The sequence below is a fragment of the Eschrichtius robustus genome, chromosome 16, assembly GCF_028021215.1.
Source record: "Eschrichtius robustus isolate mEscRob2 chromosome 16, mEscRob2.pri, whole genome shotgun sequence".
NCBI classification, from domain to species: Eukaryota; Metazoa; Chordata; class Mammalia; order Artiodactyla; family Eschrichtiidae; genus Eschrichtius; species Eschrichtius robustus.
Window position 1 is genome coordinate 67562688 of NC_090839.1, and position 24217 is coordinate 67586904.

Here is a 24217-nt window from a genome sequence, read left to right on the forward strand (position 1 = left end):
GGGGATGGAAGGGTGAAGGTCAAGTCCTTAGTGCTTCAGGGGACTTGCACAGAAGGATGGGGGCAGGCGAGTGGGGAAAGACATTTCCCAGATCACAACCAAATGCAAGGTTTTAAACAGACATGAATGGAATTTCAGGGAGTGGCTTGTAAGCTGTATGAGGTCGGGACCGTTGAGTCTTATTCTTTTTTTTTTTTTTATTTTTTAAATTTATTTATTTATCCTTGGCTGTGTTGGGTCTTCGTTTCTGTGCGAGGGCTTTCTCCAGTTGTGGCGAGCGGGGGCCACTCTTCATCGCGGTGCGCGGGCCTTTCACTGTCTCGGCCTCTCCCGTTGCGGAGCACAGGCTCCAGACGCGCAGGCTCAGTAGTTGTGGCTCACGGGCCCAGCTGCTCCGCGGCATGTGGGATCTTCCCAGACCAGGGCTCGAACCCGTGTCCCCTGCATTGGCAGGCGGATTCTCAACCACTGCGCCACCAGGGAAGCCCGAGTCTTATTCTTTACTGTATTCCTAACACGTGATTTAGTGCCAGGTACGTGGTAGGTGCCTAATAAAAGTGATTGTTGAGTGAATATATAATTTAAGAAGTGGGTTAACCACGTCTTTTTAGAAGGATCAAGAAGAGCTACCTGACTAAAGAGGAAGCCATTTTACTTTTTTAGAGCTCAAATGCTGTTGCATATATGTGTGCATGCATGCATCCATCCATTCATTCAGGAGTCATTGATTGAGTGCCTACTGTGTACCAGGTGACTAAGACAGAAAAGGTCCCTATCTTCATGAAGCTCACATTCTAGTGGGAGGTAGACAAACTAGAAGAAATCAAACAAGGACATACCAGATACTGGGGAGGTTTTTGCTGAAGCCTAGAGAGTAGGTTAGTGTGATGGACAGCAACTGGCTGGGGCGTGAGGCAGGGGCTCCCGAGAGAGGGTAGTGAGAGCATCTCAGAGGTGGTGACAGTTTGAGCTAAACCTGAAGGACGAGAAGGGGCGGCCTCTCCTCCATCCTCTGCAGGTGTGGGAGGAGATCCAGGCTGAGGGAGCAGCTGGTGTGAAAGCCCCTCGTGGGGAAAGCATGCAGGAACCCAAGATCAGGGTGGCTGGAGCCCAGCTGAGTGCAGAGAGCCAGGCCCTGGCCCTCACAGTGAGGAGGGCCCAGACACATAAACCAAGCGGAAGACAAGACGTGGGAAAGGGCTGCGGGTGGGTGAGCTGGGAGGGAGCTGGCTGGCACGGGGCACCAGGAGAAGCCAGTGTAGGCAGGGGTGCTGAGCGATGGTGTGAGGGGCATGAGGGGGGCTTCTGCGGCTCAAGCACATGACAGCCTCCTCCCTGTTCTTCATCTTCTAGCCGGTGTTCCACGTCATGGGATTCTCTGTCACTGGGAGGGTCTTGAACGGACCTGAAGGAGAGGGTGTCCCGGACGCGGTGGTCACCCTGAACAACCAGATCAAAGGTGGGCAGACACGTTGGGCCCTGGCCTGTTTGCCTGGGCTGGGTTTTGCTCACAGAGAGGAATGGAAAGGAAAGAAAATCTTAACGACTCTATGAAAACATGCCAGCTTTTGGTCTCGAGTATCCCTGTGTAGATGAGGGCTACACAGTTGTTTTTGTCTCATCCTTTGTTGGCCTGTTTTTGTTTTACAGTCAAAACAAAAGCCGATGGCTCGTTCCGTCTGGAGAACATAACAACCGGGACGTACACCATCCACGCCCAGAAGGAGCACCTCTACTTTGAAACCGTCTCAATCAAAATCGCACCCAACACGCCTCAGCTGGCTGACATCATCGCCACAGGGTAAGGCGGGCGTGCGGGGCCTGGAAGGGCTGGTGCTTACTTTGGCGGCCAGCGGAGAATAAGACCACCTTCGATCTGACCGTGCATTTCTGCCAAGGGTCCACGTCCAGTCTCAGACACCTATGGAGAAACTCAGGCTGGCTTCTTTGGAAAGATGAGAGCTAAGTGTTATAAACTGAAGGTGCTTAACTGTTAGCTGCTTCAAGAAAATCGTCTTGCTTCAAAGTTAAAACGGGTTCAAGTTAGAAGAAGATCTGTTGTGCCTGACTTCACATCTGTGAGGCCTGCCTTGGCTTCACTGGAAGATAGTGTAGTCGGTTGAGAACGTTTGCTGTAAGATGCTTCGGGTCGTTGTCACAGTTCTTCCCACTTTGTTGTACTTATTGTGAGTTGTGAGGAGATATCCCGTGGTTGAATTCCTATAGTTTCATCAAGTAGTGACACCGTCTAGTGCAGAGAACCCCGGCCTTGGAGTCAGAGTTTGGGTCTTTCTCTTATCCGTGTGTCACCTATAGAATGGGGAGGCTGCCATCCCTCCTTGGCAATAGGTGCTCACTAAACAGTAACGTAACGGGGTGGCGGGTGGTGAGCAGGGTCTGCGTGGAAAGAGGCCTCTGAGAGCAGCGCGGTGCGGATGGGGGCACAGCACTTGGTGTCGCTGGAGTGTGAAGTGCTGGGTGGATGAAGGGAGCAGATGTCAGAGGGCCTCCTCACTCCCCATTGGAAGGCGAGGATTTTCTCCACCAGGGAGAAAAGTCAAGGGGCCGGTGAACGGTGTGAGCATGGAGATAACGTGGTTAGATTTTTGTCTTCAGTGAGACACCGTGGTGCCATGGCTGGGGGGAAGGCCTCGAAGGAGACAGAAGAGGGTGCGGGAGGCCTGAAAGCAGAGTTAACGAGGGCCTGTCTTATGGGGAAGTCAGGGACAGATCGGGAAGATGTCTCGGGCTTCCCAGCCTGAGAGGCAGGATGGCCGTGGACGGGGAGAGGAGCCGGTTGGGGATGAGGCGTCAGTTTTGGCCGCGGCGGTCCATAGGCCCACTAGGTGGCGCCCTCCACCAGGTGCTTGGACCGATCGTAAATCGGGAAGACTCGACGGCAGGTGGCAGCCAGAGCCTCGAATGTGTAAGAGCAGGTAGAAGTGGATCAGTGGACTGGAAATAGAACGTCAGCCTTCGAGGGGCGGCCTCAGGAGAACCTGGGGCGGGGGTTTAGGTGTGACCTCCCGACGGTCCCGGAGGTCCAGGAGCTGAGCCCTGAAGACACGCTTTATTGGCTTGGTCGCTGAGGAGGTGACCATTGTCTGTAGGCAGGCGGGGGGTCCAGGTCCGGGGTTCAGTGTTGAAAGGCAGGCGAGGAAGCAGAGCACTTGTGGAGCCTGCTGCCGTGTGTGTCGTGGTGGAGCCTCAGGAAGTGACTCCTGGGCTGCAGTTCTCCCTGCTTCCCTCATAAACAGTTCTGAGCAGCGACTCCAGGTGAGTCACCGTGATAAGTGCTGGGTGTGTACAGGGAACCAGGCTAACGTCACAAAGGCAGGGGTCCAGGAGACAGACTGAAGGCGAGGAGTCAGTGATGGTAAGTTGGGGTGGGTGTGCAGGAAGAGCTCAGGGACCCCGAGGCGACTTCGTTTAGGTGGGGCGCTGTGGAAGCCGAGACCTTCGGGAGGACTGAAAAGGTAGCTGAGTGGAGGGCTTGGCAGGCAGAGGGGAGAGCCTGTGCCGGGGCCTGGAGGGGACAGGGGAGCTCTGGGGTCGGGATGGGGACAGCCAGCGTGGCTGGGGGCGATGGTGAGGCTGGAGGGCCACATGGCCTTGTAGCCATCTTGTGGGGATGGGCTTCTCCCCAAGTGCAGTGGGAAACCATTGACGAGTTTTCATCAAGGGAGCCATGTGGATCAGGGCATTTGGGAAAGTTTTTTTTTTTTTTTGTCTTTTTTTCTCCTGACTGCTATGTGGAGAGTGGATTGGAGGAAAGCCAGGGTATAAGTGGAGGGCGTAGATGGGAGGTGTGACAGTTGTCTGGAGGAGATGGTGACCGGTGGGACCGGGGATCCTGCTGGCGGGGGAGGGAGGAGGTGTAGGTGGATTTGATGAGTGATATGGAGGCTTTGTGCATCAGAGCCCAGGTTTCCTATTTGAGCATCTGGGTAGATGGAGGAGGTGCCATTCATGGAGATGAGGAAACGTAATTTAATTTTATATTTATTTTCTTCTTTAAAGTGGAATATTTGGGTCAAAGAAAGTGAAACAACATCTGTTGAGTATCATTGGAAAAATTCATCATTTTCCTTTTGGCCCGTTTGCCTTTTAATTCATTGATATTTCTTACTCTTTCTGTTTTTCCCTTTTAAAAAAATTATTTGCTAATTTATTTGAAAATCAAACTCTGACTTCTGTCTAAATGGCAATGAGAATATAGTTGTCTCACGATGCACCAAAATTACTGATTTCTCTTAATTAATGTATTAAATCCTGATGAAATAATTTATTGACACATCAATTTTTTAGAGCTTCAGTATAACAAAACACTGTCTTACTGGCTTTTTAGTTCTTTTTCTAAACTAAACCAATATATATTTGAGGTTTAGGGTAATTGGACACTTATCTTTAATTGAGAATATGAGCTAAAACTGATTGTATGGTTAAAATATTTAAAACTTAGGCAAAGAGGTTCAACTTGGAATGAATAAGGGGACTTCCCCCCCCCGCCAACATGGACACAAATGAAGGGAATATGGAAGGTCCTTGAGAATAATTCCATCAGTAGTCCCTTCCTATCCATTTTCTCTGATAGTACACAGTAGGGAACCAAAAGGCAAACCTTTGAACCTAGATCAGGGGCTGTCACACTTTGTCTGTCAAGGACCAGAGAATAAATATTTCAGAGTTCACGGGCTGATAAGGTCTCTGTGACGAAACCCGCTACAGACAGTTCATAAATGAACGGGCTTGGCTGTGTTCCAGGAAAACTTTATGTGTGGACACTGACATCGTAGTAGCATGTCGTTTATTATGTCATGAAATAATCTTTTGATTTTTTTTTTTCCCCCTTTAAAAGTGTGAAAACCATCTGAGCTCATGGTCCCTCCCGAAACAGGTGGCTGGTGTGACTTGGCCCGTGGGCTGTGGCGCCTTGCCCCTCACTGTCCAGCCTGAGCCCCCGTGGCCGGGCTGGTCACATCCCTTTAGGGAGACGGCGGTGCTTTCCTTCGCTCCCGGACTTCACACACACAGCGTTCCGCCGCCTTCTTGTTCCTTCTGCTGTTTTTTCTTTGCAGCAGAGTGGGTGTGCCAGCATTTAGTGCACCCCATAATTATCCAACACTGAATCCGGCATTTTTTATTCTCCTGTCAAAAGGCGCAACTGATTTTTTATCTAAAGTGATTCTCTTTAAGATTAGAAAATATAACCTTTAGGCAGTTGAAGAAGGGATTGTGGCCTCCAGCTGTGGGACATTATTACACTTAAACACACCAACTGACTAAAAATGAAGACGGTCACTCCACGGACGCCGGGCTTCATTGTTGTTTATTAGCGAGCGGATGTGCCTTTCATGTGCTTCTGGAGGGGCGCCTTGTAGCACTTTACACACTGCTCATTGCAGTCTCCAGTCTGAGCCATTACCTTAATAGGGCTTTTCACTTATAAGTTGCTTCTGTGGCTCCTAGCTCCTAAGGAGTTCAGTTTTAGCTCTGCATTTTTGTTTAACTTAATTACCTTTCCTATTCAGATCTCTCAGATTGCTTTTATCTGTGCATTATATATTATCACAGGCGAGGAAGGCGTCTTTGATAACCCTGCCTTATTTTATCCCCTGGGTAATAACACACTTTCATAGGCAGCTTACAGCTCTTGCTTTTAAGGACTAGTGCACATTCTCAGTTCGAGGCAGCTTCACCGTCAACGACCCAATTATCTGAAGCATTTTTATCATCCACAGATTGTTTGAAAATTGCTTCTGCAGTGGGGGATGGCCAGATGTCACCCAGAACATACAAACAGCCCCACCCCGGGCCCTCACTCTGCCTTTTCCTTATGCAGAAAGAGGTCCAATCTTCTTTCTAAAGGTTGCTTTTAAAACTGGAGTCATTTGGGCTGCATTCCTGTCTCTTCATTAAGATCATACTAGTCTTAGGGACGAGGGCTGAAAGAGGGATGCATAGTTTGGGTTGCTAAGCACCTTTCCTGTGATAATTGAGTTCTCATGCTGGAATGAATGGTCCCCTTGTTGCAGGTTCAGTGTCTGTGGCCAGATATCAATCATTCGCTTCCCCGACACTGTCAAGCAGATGAGTAAATACAAAGTTGTCCTGTCCTCTCAAGACAAGGACAAGTCTTTGGTCACCGTGGAGATGGATGCTCAGGGATCATTCTGTTTTAAAGCAAAACCAGGGACCTACAAAGTCCAGGTATGATGAGTTTTGTTCTATTTAAGATATTTGAAAAAACACCAATGATTTTAAAAGGGTTATTTTAAAATGGGGTTAGAGAAGGAGCATTTCCATTCCCAACTTCGTATTCTGAAATCTTTACATTCCTGCATGTCACAGTTAGTAGAGCAGACAGGCAACTGGTTTGAAGGTGATGCAACAGGCCTTTCTCTTTTCCAGTCCTGATGTTTATTAGGGGTTAGTATCAGGCTGCCAGTCACGCCTCCACCTTCTCAGGCTTCTGGCTGCTGTTGAATATCCATGGGTCCCCAAAGGAGATCACAGTGAACTCTTTATTAATGGCAGCTCAGTAACATCCACAGAGCATGGCTTCTGGACCGTGAGGCCAAGCAGAGCTTCCCTTTTCCTGCCTTGCTGTAAATTGAAGACGCTGGGCAGGCACCACCTGATTTCTCCATCCAGGCAGGTGGAGAAGCAGGGGAGACCCTGGCTTGTAGTCTCACCGCCAGGGTGAAGGCCTGAGCACTGGTGGGGGCAGTGGGCAAGAGATGAGACAGAAGTGGAGGTCAGGCCACCGGCCCCGTGGGGTCTCAGGCTCTCACCCATCAAGTCAGGTGCTCCCTGGGGAAGAGCAGGGGAGGGGGCTGGGAAGGGTCCTTCTAAGACTTTGCTCTCCTGTAGGGCCAGTGGGATCCGCCCCCCCTCCCCCACCCCTGCTAAGGAGATGGGGTGGGGGCACAGCTTTGCCCCTGCTTCCACGAACAGCATACTGTGTGGGTTGGCAGCTCCTTTACCAGCCAGCCAGCGTCTTGTGACGTTGGACACAGGGACAAGCCTTTAGAGGCCCTTTCAGAGGCATGATCAGGCACTTTTCCAGGGAAGAGCAATTCCAGAATGTGATCTCTACCAGGGATGAAGAAGGCCAGCACCGCCTCCTCTCCCAGTCCCCCTGTGAGCTTGAGAAAGGCACACAGAAGTGAAGGAAGAAGAAATGGCCCACTTCCACTGTTGGTCATCCACGTGGCATCCACAAGTTCACAGCTCATGTCACGAGTGACCTCAAGCCAGGATCAGGTTCTGGGATTTAGTATGGTTTCCAGCTGGGTGCACACGTTCAATGACAGCTTTGCGTGCCCCGATACGCTTTTGTGTACACCCTGGCACTGCTGAAGGCTAGTGTTTTATGTCTGCTTAGAAATATGTTTTCTTCACACCAGCTGTATGCAGATTTGTTGTGATTATAAAACTAGGCCTAGAAATGAACCTTCGTCCTACAGAATCTGTTTAGCCTTGGGCCCAGGTGGATGTTCTGGTGCCGTGTCGGCCAGGGAGCAGCGGCCCTGATGCAGCCGCTGACCTTGTTCTGTGTGTCCCACAGGTGATGGTTCCTGAGGCGGAGACCAGAGCGGGGCTGATGTTGAAGCCTCAGACTCTGCTTCTGGCTGTGACTGACAGGCCTGTGATGGACGTGGCCTTCGTGCAGTTTTTGGCATCGGTTTCGGGGAAAGTCTCTTGTTTGGGTAAGATGTCAATTGAGAGCAAGAACAGATAGATTCAAAGAAGTAGATGGGGAGAGGTGGGATTTTGGTGAGCTTTTCCTCATTGGGCAGCATTGAAGGTAAAAGCAGAAGCTGCTCCAGGGGAGTGGTGTCTGAGAGTCTGTGTCGTGTGTAGTTCTTTCTGAATAACTGCCACAATCACCATAACATTTCTCTTTGAGTAATGCTGCTTTGGCTTCCAAAAGAACATGTGGGTTTCTTTCTATTCCCCTCTGACTCTGAAAGGAAGATGGTAGTTGGGCCCAGGTTTCCATCCCAGCTCTGTCACTTACCAGTATGAGACTGTAAGCATGTACTTGCCCAGCCTCAGTTTTTCTTCTGTAAAATGGGAATACTACTGCTCTCAGGGGGTTTTAATGAGGCTTAAATGCGGTCATGTCAAGAGGCAGTGTAGCGCAGTGGTTAAGATCATAGACTCTGGAACCAGACCACATGGGCTTGAACCTTCGCTGTGTGACCTGGGGTAAGTTACTTAACCTCTCTGTGCTTTGAGTCCCTCATCTGTAATGTGGAGATGTTAATAGTACCTACCTCACAAGGTAGTTGTGAGGATCAAATGAGTTACTGTATGTATAGCCGTTGGAAGTACCTGGAACACAGCAAGAGCCATATTAATCTTTGCCATTATTAGTAATGATGATTAGTTATGATGATGATAAGGGAACCAGTTCTATACCTGGTATGAAGTGGATTTTCAATAAAGTTTCATCACCTTTGTCTATTTTTCTCTGGCTCCTGTTGATCCTCCATAGATATTACTTCCCCCGATGCAATAATTGCTGGGTGGCTTCATTGTTTGGTACCGATGACAAGCATAGGGGGAGACTTCCTAGAATCAAGTAGATGCATGTTAGCTTTGAAGGAACCTCCTGGCACTGTCCTTCAGGAGCTAAGGGGTGGGAAGCAGCACACAGAGATTGAGGGTTCGAACGGGTGCTATGGTTCACAAGGCAGTCGAGTGAGGCCCCCGCATCTTTTCTCTGCAGACACCTGCGGTGACCTGCTGGTGACCCTGCAGTCCCTGAGCCGCCAGGGCGAGAAGCGGAGCCTCCAGCTCTCCGGCAAGGTCAACTCGATGACTTTCACGTTTGACAACGTGCTGCCCGGAAAATACAAAAGTAAGAACTGAAGGCAGCACTTCCTGTCTTTCTACACTTTCTAGAAACCTGCTCTCAAGTTGCATCCCAGCTGTACAGTTGTACTCGTTTAACTCGTCTTTGCCCCTTGACCTTGAATGTGCATTATTTAGCCTTGGGCAGTAATGCGGGAGTTGAGGCTTTATGAACTAACGGCCACCTCATCAGGATGACCCACACACTTCTCATGCCGTTTTATTTCTAAATGCCAGAAAAGAGTGTGAAATAATTAAACTGACATGTTCTACCACTTAGCAGCTGTGTGAGCGAGGCAGCTCACTTGATCTCCCTGAGACTCAGTTTCCCCTTCTGAAATAGGAGTCATAGAACCTTTCTGCAGAATGTAGGACTCATGAAATCCAGTATGTGAAGCCCCTTGCACAGGGCCTGGGAAGCAGAAGGTGCTGGCGAATGTTGTTTCTCTTTTCTCTGTCTTTCTTGAGAAGCTCCCATTGCTTGTATTTTTGCTCTGTCACAGTTTAGCTGGGAGCTGCTGGCAGTGAATGGCTTATAAAGTAGGCTGATTTTTCTGGGGAATTATATTTTCTATTATGTCAGGTGTTGGCAAACTGAGCTGAGGGCGACTGCCTGTTTTTATGAATAAAGTTTTATTGGAACACAGCCACGCCCACTTGTTTGTTTATCATCTGTGGCTGCTTGTGTGCTGCAGAGGCAAAGTTGAATAGTTGAGACCATGTGGCCCGCAAAGGTGAAAATATTTTCTCTCTGGCGCCTTACAGGAAAAAGTTTGCCAATCCCTGCATGTCTTACTTGTAGCCTGCTCTTAGGCCCAGTTGAATTTCTTTCTTGGTGATTTTAATGGCCACTGGTTTTAGTTTTTCTTTAGCAGTTATTTATTCCCAGTGTGACCAGCTCTATGTGTATACTGACACACACACACACATATTTGTTGGTATGTATGTGTATAGAGGCTCACACATAGAATTCATTAGCACTGTTTTTCTGGGGGCATTCAGGGAGGCGGTGTGCTCTGTTCCCACGTGGGTGTGTGTTGTGTCCTTTGCAGTCAGCATCCTGCATGAAGATTGGTGCTGGAAGAACAAGAGTCTGGAGGTGGAGGTTCTGGAGGACGACGTGTCAGCGATTGAGTTCAGGCAGACAGGCTATATGCTGAGATGCTCCCTTTCTCACGCCATCACTCTGGTAAGCGGGGCTTCTGAGGATTCTCTTATGTGGAAGGACACTCGCCTTTTGGAGAGCGAGAAGGACTAGCATGCTAAGAGTATTATCAGCATAGATAGTCAAGGCGGATTCCCTTTTCTGTCCCTCGACTCACCCGCCTATTATGGAAAGCACCATGAGGAAGTAATTTGAGTCCCTTAGTGGAAAGATACCTTTGGGAGATTTCCTTGTCCTGGCTCCACATTAAATTCTAACTTTGACTAGTGATTTGGGGAAGCCGTTGACGTAGTGCAAAGCACGTGGGCTTTGTAGCGTCGGGCAAGTTCATTTAGTGTTTGTGAGCCTCCGTTTTCTCCTCTAAAATTGAGATCATAATACTCACTCCCCAGGGGCATCGTAAGGTTTAAGTAAACCTCTTAACGTATTTGAAGTTTTCCTGGCCGTATACTGCTATTATTTATGAACAGGTGCAGCTGAGGACAGAGTCGGTTATTCTGTTGTAGTCTCTGCAGCTGGATTGGCAGTGTATGCAGTGGGTTTCAGGAAAGGGAGCACCTGTGTACACCTATGTAGACCCATTCATGAACTTTATATAATTTTTTGACTTCCAGCAATGGCAGATGTCACTGTCAGGTCCCAGTGGAGAAATGGAGGCAAATGGCAATTAAGTGGCCGCTTATATTAGACACCAGAGGCAGTGAGACTGGTGTCTCCAACGCCAGTTGAATGCTCTAACTGCTTAACTACAAGTGCTCAACAAACAGCTTTGTTACGAGAGATGGGTTGATTAATATCCAGTTGAGAATAAGTAACAGACATTTAGGAAACCGTTCCTTCCCTTAAACCCTCCAGTGGATTTCCATTTCCCTTAGACTGAGATCCATCTTCCTTAACGATGGCCAGCCCTTCGCTAACTCATACCTTACCCCTTACCCCTCTCCCCCTCGCTCACTGGGCCGTGGCATATGGCTGCCTCGGCCAGTTCCACACCAAGCTCGGTCCCTTCTCTGGGCGTTTGCACATACTCTTCTCTGCCTGGAATGACGTGTCTTCTCCACAACTGAGCGTAGTTGCTTTTTCTCATCAGTCAGGCTGCAGCCCCAATGTTACCTGCTCAGGAGGGGTCTGATCTGAGGCCAAGCTGAACAGGCCTCTGCGGTGGTCCCTCTCTATCCTGCTCCCTGTTTATTTCTCTGTAAGCTCTGTTCCTTCCTAGCTGAAGTCTACTGACTTCTTTGTTGACTACCTGGGTTTTCTCTCTTCCCGTATTAGAATGTAAGCCTCCCTGAAAACAAGAGCCAGGGCAGCAACCAAGGCCCAGCCTGAGTCTGCCGCATAGCAGGTGCTCAATAATATTAGTTGATTGAATGAAAAAGATCACGTTTTGTTGGAAGTTTTGGAAGCTTTTTGATTTTCCTGTGGCACCCAGCTGCTCACATGATTAATGGGCAAAACAGATGACTGGTTCAGAAACAGAAATATTATTAATCATCGCTGTGTCTCCATCTCCCCTAGTAAGTCATTGTATTGGCTTTGGTCCCTTAGGAATTTTATCAGGATGGAAATGGACCTGAGAACGTGGGGATTTATAACCTCTCCAAAGGCGTCAACCGATTCTGCCTGTCTAAGCCCGGTGAGTCTGGAAGGATTGATGTGCTATGAGTGAGAGAAATGGAAAGGCACCAGAGGGTGGTTTTAAAGGCGTTTTTCCCTATCTCGGTTCAGTTTGCATCAAGCTGTCAACTTTGGTCGTGGTTAGCTCCTCTGGAGGCAGCAGCGTTTTTTCCCAAAGAAATAGAGGTGGGGGCTGGCACGTGTTCCCGGGCTCTCGGGTTGGAGTTGGGGCCAGACCACTGGACCCTTTTCACTTCTAAAAGCATTGTACCATCAGCCCATGACCTCTCCTGGTGAGTGATCTTTTTAAGATAAAGATTGGATCATCTCCCGCCTTGCTTAAAGTCCTTCAGTGGCTTCTCTGTCTGTTAATGGCTTTATTGAGATGCAATTTGCAGACCATAAAATTCACCCATTTAAAATGTGTACAGTACAGCGATGTTTAGTAACTATACCTAGCTTTACAACCATCATTTTAATCCAGTTTAGAACATTTGCATCACCTCAGTAATATCCTTCCTGCATGTTTACATTTAATCTCTATTCCCAGCTCTAGGCAGCCACTAATTTATTTTCTGTCTCTATGGATTTGCCTTTTTTGGACATTTCATATAATGAAATCATACAATACTGTTATTTTTTAGGCTTCTTTCACTTAGCATAATGTTTTTGAAGTTCACCCAGGTTGTAGCAGGTATTAATAATTTGTTCTTTTGTATTGGTGAATAGTATTCCATTGCATGGATATATCACAGTTTGTGTATCCATTCACTAGTTGGTGGGTTTTTGAACTGTTTCCCGCTTGGGGCTATTATGAATAGTGTTGCTATGAACATTTGTGTACGAGTCTTTGTTTGGACATTTGTTGGGTAGATACCTAGGAATAGAATCATAATAAATTTATGTTTAATTTTTAAAGAAACTGCCAAATTGTTTTCTGAAAAGGCTGTATTTGCCATTTGATATTCCTACCAGCCATGCCTGAGGGTTCATGTTTTTCCACATCTCTACCAATATTTGTTACTATCTTTTTGATTTTTAGCCCTCCTGGTGGGTGTAAAGTAGCATCTCATTGTGGTTTTATTTTGCATATTCCTAATGAATAATTCAGTGACTTCTCTTGGTTCTCAAGATAAAATCCCCACTCACCCATGGTTTCACTTTCCACAGTTTCAGTTACCTGTGGTCAACTGTGGTCCAAAAATATTAAATGGGAAATTCCAGAAATAAACAGTTCATAAGTTTTAAATTGCGTGCTATTCTGAGTAGCGTGATGAAATCTCTCACCATCCTGCTCCCTTCCAGCCCGGAGATGTGAATCGTCCCTTTGTCTGGCACGTCCACTCTGTATACATTACCCACCCATTAGTGTACGTAAAAACATAACATGTAGAGGGTTTGGTACTGTCTGCGGTTTCAGGCATCCACTGGGGGTCTTAGAACGTATACCCCACAGATAGGGGGTACTCTTGTACAGAACCCTAATCAGACCTTGAGCTCCTGTGTAATCTAGCTCTACCTGTCACACGCTGCTCCAGCCACTCTGTCCTGTGTTTTAATCAGGATGCCATTGGCTGCAGGTAACAAAATCTATACGACAATCCCCAACAAGTGGGGTTAATTTGGCTCAGTAACAAAGTCTGGCAGCATCAGGCATGGGTTCAGCAGCTGGTAGATGTTAGGGTTGGTGTCTTCGTGATTCTTTTAGCTCTTTCCCTGGTATTTCTTACCTTGTGTTTTCAAGGTGCCTACTGTTGCCCCAGAAAACTTATGTTTAAGGCAGGAAGATGGGGAGAGGGGCGGGCAAACATTTTCCATGCCGCATCCTCCAGGAAACTTCATGTCCTACCGGCCAGAACCGTGTCACAAGGCCACTTTTAGCTGCAAGGGAGCCTGGGGAGGTTGGATTTGCTGCCCGAGTCTGGGCGCATTTTCACCCTAAACGTAAGCAGGAAGGACCGCTGTTAGGGAGACAGCCAACAAGCCTGTGGTTCAGATGCTGTGCTCTGCCCCAGTGCTTTCCCTGCCCCACCCCCTCTTCACCCAGCTCTGCCTGCCTGCCCATCACTTCTTGGTTCCGATGTTACTCCCCAGGGAGACTGGCTCTACAGTGTCGTTGGGAGCCCCCTGCTGTGCTCGTGTCCACAGTGCCCAGTTCCTCCCCTGCCCATACCCGTCACACCTGGTGTGCACGTGGCTGTCGAATGCTCTCTCTCTGTTGATGGCAAGCCCCACGAAGGCAGGGACTGTGTCTGTTCCCACCGTGTACCAACCCCTGGCACACTGCCCGGCCCGAGTTGCCCTGTCAGTGTTTGTCAAATGAAAGAACAAACAAAATGAATGGAGAAACCTAGTAATTTTTTTTCTACTCGTAACTGCATTGAGGCTTGATCAGTGTGACAGAAACAGCAGAGGTGATTTGAACTAATTTCATGTTTTGGTCGGTCATATGGCCAAAATGTTGGTTAAAGACCATTTGGGAGAATGCATTGTTACACTTTGCTCCTTCCTGAAACTATTTTTCTGGCAAATGACATCCTATGCCCCTAATCTGAGTGTACCCCGCGTGAGCTCATGGCGTGAAAGTGTTTTTGCAGTTGTTCCGTAATTTTCTGGGCCTTCCCCTGCCCCCTGCCCCCTCTTAGGAATACTTAATAGGAAGGAGTCCAGGCTGTGGCTGTCTTTTGGGTCTTTAACAGAATCTGTTAAGTAGAAAATTCTCAGTCTGATTCGCAGTAGAAATGTACTTCCTGTTCCTCCTCGTGCATGTGTCTGTTAGCTTGGTCTGTGTAGACTAAAGTGCTGTGACTTGTTAAATTATGCAAAATGAAAATCCTTGCTTTGTGAGTGGGCCTTTAAGTGGATCAGGTCATTGGTAAGAAGCCATCGTAGGCAGCGGAAAAGGCATTTCTGATCCCGTGTTGCACATCCATGATAGGTTGTGAGTGAGAGGCACCGCCTTTGGATTTCGGATGTTGGAATTGCTCAGCATAATAGACGCTCTTCTCTGAAAATTACTTTTGATTTCCTGGCTGCAGGCGTGTACAAGGTGACCCCTCGCTCCTGCCATCGGTTCGAGCAAGCGTTCTACACCTATGACACGTAAGCCGGGCGCCGACTGCTCCGGGGTGTCTGTGTGTCTCCTGTGGAGGAGAGTGAGTGTGACTCTCTTCTTCACTCATTGCTGAGAACACGGGAGTTTTTTGTATTTTTTCTGGAAGCGGTAAGGTTAGGCATGGAAAAGAATTTCTAGACAAGGATTTTAAGACAGTTGGGTAAATTACTGAGGAAATGAAGGTAAGCTCTCTTTCCCAAGAATTCTGTAAACCCAGGACGGAAGGCTGTGGTTTGGAAGTGGCTTAAATACAATGCTTGTTGAATCTTCCAGCCTCACTGATGAGAATTTCTCAAGCTCAAGTCTACCATTTTTCTATTTTTACAAATGCTTGTGGGTTTCACAGGGAATTGGAGGTGTAAAGTTTTGGCGTGGAGAATCAGTTTACTCTTAAAGACACTTGTATGTATTTCAGGAGTTCTGAAGCGCTAAGAGCAGTGTCACAGAGTATATTTCAGGGTCAGGAAGGTCGCCCATAAAGGATGTTGTTTGTGATCCTTTGAGAACCATGAGGTGATGTGGTGTTTTCTTTCCACTTCTCTGATTTATAGGTCTTCACCCAGTATCTTGACGTTGACAGCCATTCGCCACCACGTCCTTGGAACTATCACCACTGACAAAATGATGGATGTCACCGTGACTATCAAGTAAGGCTAGTGTTCCGTGCTGGGCTGAGCACGGGAGGGTGGTGGACCAGACCTTCTCTAATGGACGCTCTGAAAATTATTATTGATTTGTTATCTCTAGGCGTATGTACAAATGGTCTTCGCTCTTATACTTATGTGACATAGCTGTAAATTCACGACAGCCTTGTTCCTTTCCTTTTATGACTCAGGAATTAACTGTGGCTGAGGAAGAGTCTCCTGACGGCTCGTTTCAGTGTCTTAAATTTCTGTTTGAACTCGTTACACTTCCTGTCTTTGCTAAGGAAAAAAAAATCTCTGGTTTGTTCACTGTATTTCAAGTGTTTTAGCAAATTCAAAAAAAATTGCCTATTTTTCTTTAGATCCTTTCTCTAAGGCTTGGGAAATAGAGATGACACCTTATATGAGAAGGGTCATGAGAGAAAGTGTATGAAAGGCAGTGCCTCACTGAGAGTCAGGTGTGTGTGAATGTCACCTTTGAGAGGAATTTTTGCTGTGTGGTGGGTGCATCTGACACCCTAATTTTCTCAAGAAAGGAAAGAGTTTAGACAATATAACCATCTTTGTCAAATAGAATGGAAATCTGAGTAACCTCCCAGCTTGCCTTATTTGAAGTTGCCTTTCCAGCCGTGTCTCCATCTTTCTGTCCACCCGTCCGTCCGTGAAGAAAATATGTATGGAGAACCCTCAGTGGTTAGGCACTGGACGTAGGCGATAGCCCCTGCCCTCGTGGAACTTACAGTCTCGTGGGGGCAGCAGACAGTAGTCCAAGAGTCAACATACAGAACTGTAAAATTACAGCTGTGATAAGTGCTTTGACTTTGACCTTGTCAGGGGGTTGAGGTCCATGCAGGAGAGGTGGGCTTCTGGGGGCCAGCCATGTGAAGGGTCTTAGCTGTGTCCTGTGGACACTCTGACATATTTCAAGTAGAGGGGTCACTTTCTTTTTGTTTCAAGAAGGTCCCCCTGGCTGCTGAGTGGAGAACAGATAGAAGAGGTGCAAGAGTGGAAGTCGATCGAGGTGGGGGCAGAGGCTCTTGTAGGAGTCCAGGTGAGGGAGGATGGGGGCTTCAGCCAGGCGGATGGCGGTGGGGATGGAGAGAAGTGGACGGGTTGGAGAGTTGTCAGGGAGATTGAGTTGAAGGGACGCGGCAGCAGGCTGACCACGTGGGGTCAGGGAGGGAGGAGTGTCAGGGGCAGCCCGTGGTCTCTGACTGAATTGATGGGATACCTATTTACCAGGGTGACATGGTTTCTAGGAGAAGGCCTTGCTATGTTTGTCTTGTGGGCCTGGCACTTTGCCTGGTGCTGGAGCAATGTCTTTTAGTATTTTCCTGCTTGGAAAGTATGAATCACTGGTATGACTAGAAAGTCATATTTTTACCAGTAGTGACTCCATGTTACATTGTTCTCAGTCTTTATTAAGTTTATTTTTGTAACCTCAGAAGGGTTTTTGTTTGGTTTGGTTTTGCTGAAAATTATGTGAAATGCATCTTCCAGCTGGACATGGCCGGGGGCAGGGTCCCTAATGGGGGTCTTGTGCTTCCCGATCCAAAACCAGATTCCTGGTGGTCGCCCTCCACAGACCTCCTCTGTAGCCTTCCCTGTTTCAGAAGTGGCAGCTCCGTCTTTCTCGTTGGTCCTTGACTCTTCTTTCTCTTTCATCCCATACCCAACCGATCCATCTGCAAATCCTCAACTGTACAATCCTCGGTATCCAGGGGGTTTGGTTCCAGGACCCCCCGTGGTTACCAGAATCCACAGATGCTCAAGTCCCTTATAAAATGAAGTCATATTTGCATATAATCTATGCACATTCTCCTGTATACTTTAAATATACTTTAAGTCATCTCTAGATTACTTATAATATCCAATGCGATGTAAATGCAATGTAAATAGTTGTAAATACAATGTAAATGCTATGTAAATAGTTGCCAGCATGTGACAAAATCAAGGTTTACTTTTTGGAACTTTCTGGAATATCTTTTCCCCCAAATATTTTCCATCTGCGGTTGGTTGAATCCTCAGATGCGGAACCCGCGGAAATGGAGGGCCAACTGTATATCCGTCATCCAGTCCTTTCTTAGCGCCTGGCCTCTATACTTTGGTTCCACCCGCCCTTGTCTCTTGCTGGGATCGTTGCTGCAGCTTCCTGTCTGGCTTCCGAGTTTTGGCTGTTGCTTTATAACAGTGTGTTGTTCATGGGGAAGTCCGAGTGATCTTTAAAAGTGGAGACCCTGTCATTCCTCTGTTTAAAACTCCATCCCCCCAGGGTCCACACCAAGGTTTGCCAAGCCCTAGTCTGACACCTGATCTGGCTCTACCTGATCTGGCTCTGCCTGGTTCCCTCTGGCCAGGCCTCCCTGGTCTCCTCCTTGCTGTCCCTTGAGCATGGCAGGGAGCTGCCTCCAAGGCTCTGGGAGACTTTGCACTCGACACCTCCTTGCCTGAGGCCTCCTCACCCAGAGCCGAGTGGTTTGCTCTCTGCCGCCCTTCCTTCAGGTCGGCGTGGTGTCACCTTATCGGAAGGGACTTGGCTGAGCCCCTAATAAAAAGTAGTGCCCCTCGCCTCCCACCAGCTCTTTTATCTTTCCACGCTGCTTTATTTTTCTTTATTGTACTTATCACCTGACAACATTTTTCTGTTGATTGTCTGCCTCTTCCCACTAGAATGTGGATTCCACGAGGTTGGGGAATGTTGTCTGTCCTGTGTACAGTCTCCCCAGTGCCTGGTTCTCTTGCAGAGTATGTTCTCAATAAAGGTTGAAAGAGAGAAGATGGTGGTGTGGAAAGGACTCCATGTCCTACGGGAAATCTGATAAGTTTCCTTCAAGTCATAAAGTCAGTGGTATTTCATCCCAGCCCAGATCTATCAGATACGTCCACCATGGCAAAGAAGTTCAGTTTTTTGTTTTTAAAAAGCTATTAGTTTATTCAAAACAGGAGAAGACTGTGTTGGTGGCTTTATGAGGTGCTTGGTTTTTTTTACTGCTGGATCTCTGCTTGCAGAAATGTCCGATTCCCACTGACTACAGGGATGCGTGACTTTGTCTTCTGGACTGCTCCTTCCTTTCTTCCAGATCTTCCATCGACAGTGAACCCGCCCTGGTCCTCGGCCCTCTGAGGTCCGTGCAGGAGCTGCGGAGGGAGCAGCAGCTGGCCGAGATCGAGAGCCGCAGGCAGGAGAGGGAGAAGACCGGTGGAGAGGAGGGGGTTGAGGGAAGGACCAAGCCCCCTGTGCAGGAGATGGTGGACGAGTTACAGGGCCCCTTCTCCTACGACTTCTCCTACTGGGCACGGTAAGCGCTCTCCGGCTTTCCCTGTAGGGTCCTCTGTTCTGATGTCCTTCCTCATGGGGGGGACAGACCAGCCACATTGAAGTATCTTAACTTATTTTAGGTCTGGGGAGAAAATCACTGTCACACCCTCGTCTAAAGAGCTGCTCTTTTATCCTCCTTCCATGGAAGCCACCGTCAGTGGAGGTAAATGTCAGCTCAGCGAGCCGATAACACACCTTTGCAAGTGTTTCTTTCCCTGCAATTAAAATTTTATTCTGTGCTGCTGTTATAGTGAAACCATCTTTGTAAGGTACCTTCAATCCCCTTTGGCACATAGATCTTACTACTTGATGAGTGAGTGAATGAACGAAAGGTCTAAATCAGTAAATGTGACTTTCACTATTAGAATTGGGGGATCTTTTTGGAAAAGGACTCAGTTTTCCTTGATGTTATCAGGTTGACACCAGAAGGGAGATAAAAAGCAAAAGTATCAGTTGTTGAAACGTCTGAAATGTCTTTGTGTGTCCGAACTGTTTGTGATGTTTACGTTTTTTGGTCGGGGTTATGGGAGGGTCTTTTGGGGACTGGATAACCAGAAGTGATTGCTGGTGGAATATTTAGGCTACCAATAGCTTTTCCTAGCATCGTGGGTTCATTAAACCCTGGACGTTTCTGTGTTTGGAAGGAGAGTATTGAAGGGCGTGGCTGTCCAGCAGGCAGCCTGTCCGGGGCAGCCTTCCATACTGGTCCTCTGAGGTCCAGCCGCACAGGCTCTGACCTGCAGTAACGGCTTCTCTCCCCACCTGTGGCCTGTGAGAGCCAAGGGAGAGGAGCAGGGGAAAGCCAGCTTTGTTGGCTGTACCTGCTAACATTCCTGGCAGTTGAACAAGGCCATTCATCAATGGTGAGAGGCTTGGGCCACTTGCAGTCACTGAGGATTCTGGTACAGTCAGCAGCCTCATTGGAGCTGGCTTCCAATATCTCAGTTTTAGGCCCTTCTTTAATGGGAAGCCCCAACCTAATCTTCTTTATCTCTTCCCTTTTTAGAAAGCTGCCCAGGGAAGTTGATTGAGATCCAAGGGAAAGCAGGCTTATTTCTGGAAGGCCAGATCCACCCAGAGTTGGAAGGAGTGGAGATTGTCATCAGTGAAAAGGGGGCGAGTTCACCCCTAATCACAGTCTTTACTGACGACAAAGGTGCCTATAGGTAAGGCCGTGACTAAGAAACATTTGCTTGGGATCAGTCGGGGAGCCTAGAAAGAAACTGGGGAGCCAAGTTTCCTTGGGGCAGGTGATGCTTCTTCCAGAATTTGAAGCAAAGCCATCTCCAGTGTTTCTTTTTTATTCAGTGTTGGGCCACTGCACAGTGACCTGGAGTATACCGTGTCCTCGCAGAAGGAGGGCTACGTTTTGACTGCGGTGGAAGGAACCATAGGAGACTTTAAGGCTTATGCCTTGGCAGGCGTGAGCTTTGAGGTAACACTGTGTGCTTTTAAAAAGCAGCTTTATGGGGTATAATAGACATACAGTAAGCTGCACGTAAAGTGTATAATTTGACAGTTTTGACATATGATGACCCCCATGAAAACACTACCACAATCAAAATGGTGGCCACATCCATCACCCTCCAAAATTTCCTCATACCCTTGGCAACCCCTCTCTCCTGCCCCTCCCCACTGCTCTGATCTGCCTTCTTTCACTATGGGTCATTTCGCATTTCCTAGAGTTTTATATAAATGGAATCATTCAGGATGTACTCTTTTTTGGTCTGGCTTCTTTCACTTGTAATTAGGAGATCTGTTGACTTTAGCTTGTGTGCATACCTTTTGGGAAGTATTTTAAGCTTTCATCCTTGACTCTGTTCTCTGTCGAAGGACGCAGAATGTCTTTCTCTCTTGCCTCAGTCCTTCTTGGGAAGAAGCATGCTGTGTGATGGACAGAGTGAGTCTGGAGATCCTTGAGGCTGAATATTTTCAACATAGAGGCCAAATAAATTAAAATTCTATATTGCAGAATGCATTTTAAACCAAACTGAAAGATAGTCAAACTGGGAAGAAATATCTGTACCATAAATAACATTCCCCGTTTACCAGGGACTCCTAAAATCTTTAAGAAAAAGACAACCCAACATGGGACTCCCGTGGTGGCACAGTGGGTTCAGAATCTGCCTGCCAATGCAGGGGACACGGGTTCGAGCCCTAGTGCAGGAAGATCCCACATGCCACGGAGCAACTAAGCCGGTGCTCCACAACTACTGAGCCTGCGTTCTAGAGCCCGTGTACCACAGCTAACGAACCCTGTGTGCCTAGAGCCTGTGCTCTTCAACAAGAGAAAGCCCGCGCTCGCCGCAACTAGAGAAAGCCCGTGCGTAGAAACAAAGACCCAACGCAGCCAAAAATAAATAAATAAATAAGTAAATAAATTTTAAAAAAAGAGACAACCCAACAGAGAAAAGATAAACCAAGGACATGAAAGGCAGTTCACAGAAGTCATCCAAGTCCCTCATAAACATACAGGAAACACTTGACTTCGGTAGTGACTGGGGAAATGCAAAGGAAGTTACCATCGAAACACTGGGTCTGGGGTGAGATTTGCAATAATCAAGACAATATCCATCTTCTTGGCGAGCACGCATTTTCCCACACAGGTAATTTGTTGGAGCTGGAAATGGTTACAGCCACCATGGAGGGCAGTTTGGGGGTTTCTTTCTGAATTTCGAGTGCACACATCCAACAATTCTACTCCTAGGAATTGACTGTTTGGAAAAAGAAAAACTTAAGTGCACAAAGATACACACGCTCGGGGACATTCAGATCGTCTCTCCTTTTCCATCACAAAACTCGGTGGCTAGCCTGTGTGCCGTGGTTGGCCGACCTCTGCTTTAGAACGATATGCAGCTGTTCCGAAGCAGCGAGGCTGATCGGTGGGGACTGGTGGACGAGGGCAGCCGGGAAAGTGGCTGAGGGCAGAGAAAGCAACTTGCAGTTACAGAACCGTACAGTTTAGGGGCGCCCCCCCCAGCCCCACCAGATCACTTATGAAGTCCATCAACAGCAGCCATAATGCTGATAAGATTTGTGTGGGCACAGAGTTCTGGAAGGCTGCACGCCAAACTATTAACATTGGTTACCCTGGGGATGAATAGGAGACCTTTTGTCTCCCCCAATGAATAACCCATTAAGGATTACCTCTTGACTTGTTCATGGCTAATATGAGTTAACCTTGCTCTGGGGTTCCTTTTTCCACCCCCAGATAAAAGCTGAAGACGACCAGCCCCTCCCTGGGGTCCTCCTATCCCTCAGCGGTGGTGTGTTTCGTTCCAACCTCTTGACTCAGGACAACGGCATTCTGACCTTCTCAAACCTGGTAAGGTGTCTGGTAGTTTCCTGCCTGCCTGACTCCCCCCATGAGAGTGCCGGGACACGGCGGCCTTGACTTGTGTGTTGCTTGACAACGTGAGAACAGAAAACCAGCCTGGAGTGTTGTATGTTTCTTCGGGGACCAGACGTAATTAGAGGATTGCTCTCACTAGAACTTAATGGTGCTGATTCGTGTTCCCTTCTGCACAGACTTCTTGTTTTCTGGTCACCCCCTTGTCACTGAGACAGTGTAATTAATTACCCCGGCCACAGCGGCTCCTGTCTTTTTTTTTTTTTTTTTTTTTAATTTTTATTTATTTTTATTTTTGGCTGTGTTGGGTCTTCGTTTCTGTGCGAGGGCTTTCTCCAGTTGCGGCAAGCGGGGGCCACTCTTCATCGCGGTGCGCGGGCGTCTCACTATCGCCGCCTCTCTTGTTGCGGAGCACAGGCTCCAGACGCGCAGGCTCAGTAGTTGTGGCTCACAGGCCCAGTTGCCCCGCGGCATGTGGGATCTTCCCAGACCAGGGCTCGAACCCGTGTTCCCTGCATTGGCAGGCAGATTGTCAACCACTGCGCCACCAGGGAAGCCCTGGAACATCTTCATGTGGCTCCTCTTTACCTCTATCCCTGGCCCTAGCACTTGCTTCCAAGCCACAGAGATTTTCGTAGTAGCTCTTGTCATTCCCATGATGATAAAGGTCCAACTCTTTCTACTTCTCCCACAAACACAAATGAATGACCCCCTGCATAAGGTACTTGAGGCCGAAATCTCAGCCTCTGTACACCATTGCAGAATCTAATCTGGGAGACAGAGGTTTGGGTGAAGCAGAAGGGAATAGCTTTATTTCTTTGCCAGGCAAAGGGGGACACAGTGGGTTCCTGCCCTCAAAAACTACATGTCCTCCCGGCTCCTGTCTTAAACATCCCTTTGTTTTACCACAGGATCGCGCTGTTTATAATGCCGAGTCTTGTTCGGGGGGTGAGCTTGTGTTTCTTCTGCAAAGCACACTCCCCGTGGTGAGTGGATAGCACCCAGTTTTCACTGGGGATGTAGAATGAGGCCCTGAGTGGTGGGCACTCAGGAGTGCACGTCAGTTGGCCATCTTGTCAGTCCTGGGAATAAAGTGACTGTTACAGGGATGTCGCAAACAGGCAGTGAGGTGTATCTGAAAGATCACATGCTGTGCAGTGATGCGCACCCAGCTTCAAATCTTCCATCTGCTACTTACTTGCTGGGTCATCTCAGGCAAGTTACTTGACCTCTCTGACCTCCATTGCTTCCTTCATAAAATTCAAATATGATTTCTACCCCACAGAGTTCTTGTAGGTGCACCATGATGACAGCTGCTGTTAGAATTGTAATTGCTGTCACTGTAATGATCTATTGTAGAGTTGGAGTTACCATTTCTGTGTGTCTAGGAAGCCATGGAGCTCTTGGGCCTAATTCTGGTCCATCATGACTTCAGCCGCCCCCTTTGAAGCCATACCTAGATTTGCAGCAGAGGCTCAGTTTGTGGTTGTCTCTCGGCAGAGCCCCGGCCAGTATTACTTCAAGCCCATGATGAAAGAATTCCGGTTTGAGCCATCCTCGCAGATGATCGAGGTGCAGGAGGGGCAGAACTTGAAGATCACCATCACCGGCTACCGCACGGCCTACAGGTGGGCAGCCCCACCTGCGCCCCTCTCTCTCAAGCCCGGGCTATGGGATCACACTCACGCTTCTGTTCTCTAGAAACTCATCCCAGTCTTCATACTGATTTTATTTGGAAGACAAGGGACATAAGATACGAGGTCCACAGGCTCCTGACTGCTGCCGTTTTCTTCTAATATCTCCAACGAGTGTCCCCGTTTTTTTTTTTTTTTTTTTTTTTTTAATTTTAATTTTGGCCATGCCAGGCAGCTTGCAGGATCTCAGTTCCCTGACTAGGGATCGAGCCCGGGCCGCAGCAGTGACGGTGCTGAATCCTAACACCTAGGCCAACAGGGAACTCCCTTCAAATGAGTGATTCGGTCACAAAGTTCCTATTTTGAAATTGGCCTGAGAGACCCTATTTAGTTCCTAAAAATTTTCATTTTTTTAAAAAGTTTGAAACTTGAGTTAACATTTTGAAAAGGAGGAAATGCATTCACTTGAGTGAAACTTGGAAATCCTGGAAAGAGTCTGTACAATGTGAAGT

The 24217-nt window shown here is 47.9% G+C and overlaps 1 protein-coding gene across 1 annotated transcript in view; it reads left to right on the forward strand.

Annotated features, from left to right (window-relative positions):
- LOC137778488 (BOS complex subunit NOMO1) overlaps positions 1-24217 on the forward strand; it is a 52473-nt gene that overhangs the window by 15415 nt on the left and 12841 nt on the right. The window contains exons 10-24 of the mRNA XM_068565597.1: positions 1354-1459; positions 1651-1801; positions 6036-6210; positions 7571-7712; positions 8738-8869; positions 9915-10051; positions 11576-11663; positions 14683-14746; positions 15311-15406; positions 18484-18702; positions 18803-18885; positions 19729-19888; positions 20031-20157; positions 21934-22047; positions 23572-23699. Of these exons, the coding sequence (XP_068421698.1) occupies positions 1354-1459; positions 1651-1801; positions 6036-6210; positions 7571-7712; positions 8738-8869; positions 9915-10051; positions 11576-11663; positions 14683-14746; positions 15311-15406; positions 18484-18702; positions 18803-18885; positions 19729-19888; positions 20031-20157; positions 21934-22047; positions 23572-23699 (1922 nt within the window). The remainder of the gene's footprint in view (positions 1-1353; positions 1460-1650; positions 1802-6035; positions 6211-7570; positions 7713-8737; positions 8870-9914; positions 10052-11575; positions 11664-14682; positions 14747-15310; positions 15407-18483; positions 18703-18802; positions 18886-19728; positions 19889-20030; positions 20158-21933; positions 22048-23571; positions 23700-24217) is intronic.